The sequence below is a fragment of the Penaeus vannamei genome, chromosome 26 (genome assembly GCF_042767895.1).
Source record: "Penaeus vannamei isolate JL-2024 chromosome 26, ASM4276789v1, whole genome shotgun sequence".
Lineage (NCBI taxonomy): Eukaryota > Metazoa > Arthropoda > Malacostraca > Decapoda > Penaeidae > Penaeus > Penaeus vannamei.
The window spans coordinates 10465502-10468001 of record NC_091574.1 but is presented as its reverse complement, the minus strand read 5'-3'; the positions used below and the strand labels follow the sequence as shown (position 1 = coordinate 10468001).

The window sequence follows — 2500 nt, the reverse complement described above, 5'->3', positions numbered from 1 at the left end:
GAATTTAGAGGAACTAATCTCAGCATTTTGAGATGCAATTTTAGCACACTCCTCCAGTTTGTCTTTCAATTCAATCACATATTGAAAGGAAGATCTAACATCATCTCTAATGGTTGTGTCTTCCCACAAGTCCCTTAAGACTGAAAGAGGTCCCCGGACTGTCCGTCCATAAAGTAGCTCAAAAGCAGAAAACCCAGTTCGATCGCTAGGAATCTCTCGCATAGCGAATAATGTGGGGACAAGATAACGGTGCCATTCTCGTGGATTGTCACTACACAATTTCCTTAAGGAGGCTTTTAGTGTTGCATGAAACCTTTCCACCCTTCCATTCCCACTAGGATGATAGGGAGTTGTAAAAAGTGGCTTTACACCCAATAATTTATGCAATTTGCCCATTAGTTGAGAAACAAATTGCCTTCCTCGATCAGACAAAATTTCCCAAGGAATACCGACCCTTGAAAAGATCACCATAAGGGCTTCAGCTACAGATATTGAATCTATCTCTTTGAGAGGCAATGCTTCTGGAAACCCGGTCGCAAAATCTATCAAAGTTAAAATATAACGGTGACCCTCAGAAGATGGAGGAGAAATCGGTCCTACCAAGTCTATGGAGACACGAGAGAAAGGCTCCGTTAAAATGGGCATGGGTTTTAATGGCATTGGTCTTACCCTACCTCTACTTGACATCCTTTGACACTTGTCGCAAGACTTACAAAAGTCTCGGATTTCAGCTCCCATGTTTGGCCAATAGAAATGGTCCCTAATACGCATTTCTGATTTCCGATGGGAGAAATGACCGGCTAAGGGGCTCTCATGACCTACTGCGAAAATGATGGCTCTACATTTACTGGGTACTACCAGAGAAGATTTACCAACTCTTTCACAGTGCTTTGAAGCAACACATGTACGGTACAGCAAACCATTTATTTGCTCAAACTTAAACACCGTACCATCACGCATCTTATCATGTTCTTCAGACTTTACTTTTTCCCAAAATTTAGTGAGAGAATGACATTCTGCCTGCAATTTTGCAAAGTCTTCAGGAGTTACTTTAAGAGGCTCGATCTCCGGCAACACTAAAGGGTGAACCCTTTTTACTTTGGAGGATCTAGTCTGAATGGCACAGGAATAATCAAGAGGGACATTTGAACGTTCAGTTACTTCAGAATCTGGAGATAATTTGGGACTATATACCTCTGGTACATTTCCAATCAGGACGCTACAGAATTTAATTGGTGCTCACACTACATCAATCCAACCTTTAAAATATGGACAATTCAAGTAGCATTTAGTTTTGGGGAAGTAATCCACCCGGCCTAAATAATCTTCGATCCCCACCAGATCAGCCCTAGAAAGATCAACATCTGGTAACACCTTGTGAGATACAATAACACATGTGCACCCCGTATCTCTGAGAACTGTGGATACCCAAGCCCCATCCACTGTACCAGCTGTCATGAACTTTGAATTTTCCCTGTCACTTAGACAAAATCCGACTTTGTGAGTTGGAATTGGGTGATATTGCTTGTACGCTAGGGGATTTTTAGGACAGCGAGATCTAATATGTCCAATATCACCACACCCATGACATTTAACAGAAGAAAAATCCTTTCTAAGAGCCGATTGGACTGGAGTTTGGGGCTTTGGAGCCACACTTCTCTTACCTTGTTCAGATGATTGATATGACCTGGGGTAAGCACTATGAGCAGATGACCAATTATCTGACAGGCTTACCGCATCAGCTAAGGAGGAGACGTTATGCTCCTTTACAAAAACACACAGATCTGGGGAGATAGAAGACATTAGTTGATCTAACAACATAAAATCACGAAGAGATGCATAATCTTTGGTGATATTATGCGAATCGACCCAATAGTCAAACAATCGTCCAAGCCTGATAGCAAACTGTTCATATGTTTCACCACATTTTATTTTAGCAGTCCTAAAATCATTCCTGTAACTGGCGGGAGTTTTACTAAAACCCCTTAAGAGAGCTTTCTTTAATAACTGGTAATCGGCTGTTGTTTCTGGAGGCAGTGAGGTGTATATATCAACAGCCTTTCCTGTTAACAAACTTCCCAATCTGATAGCATAAGTTTCTTCTTTAAAATTTAACAAGTTAGCAATGCGCTCAAATCTAATTAAGTATGAAGTGATGTCTTCTCCATCTTTAAAGACTGGTAAACTAGGGCGTGAAGCGCCATCAAAAAGTACAGGATTTAATGAACTATCAGAATTGTTTAACCGAGCCATCTGAAGCTCATGTTCCAGTTTAACTCTCTCTTTCTGTGCCTCTAATTGCTCTTTCTGAAATTCTCTTTCTTTTGCTCTCTCCTCCCGTGCAAGTGTCTGTTGGCTAATGACATACTGAGCAATATCATTTCCTTTAAGGCCTAGTTCCTCAGCCTGCACTTTTAAAACATCAAAGTTAAGATCTGCCATTATTACAGAATCAAGAATGTCAAAAACTAAAAATAACACTTCACTATTGACCGACCGA

The 2500-nt window shown here is 40.8% G+C and overlaps 1 protein-coding gene across 1 annotated transcript in view; it reads right to left on the bottom strand.

Moving 5' to 3' along the window:
• LOC138866616 (uncharacterized) overlaps window positions 1-2500 on the bottom strand; it is a 4015-nt gene that overhangs the window by 693 nt on the left and 822 nt on the right. The window contains exons 3-4 of the mRNA XM_070139761.1: window positions 1260-2435; window positions 1-1169 (exon numbers count right to left, since the gene is read on the bottom strand). The exon at window positions 1-1169 is cut by the window's left edge and continues 693 nt beyond it. Coding sequence (XP_069995862.1) covers window positions 1-1169; window positions 1260-2435 — 2345 coding nt within the window. The remainder of the gene's footprint in view (window positions 1170-1259; window positions 2436-2500) is intronic.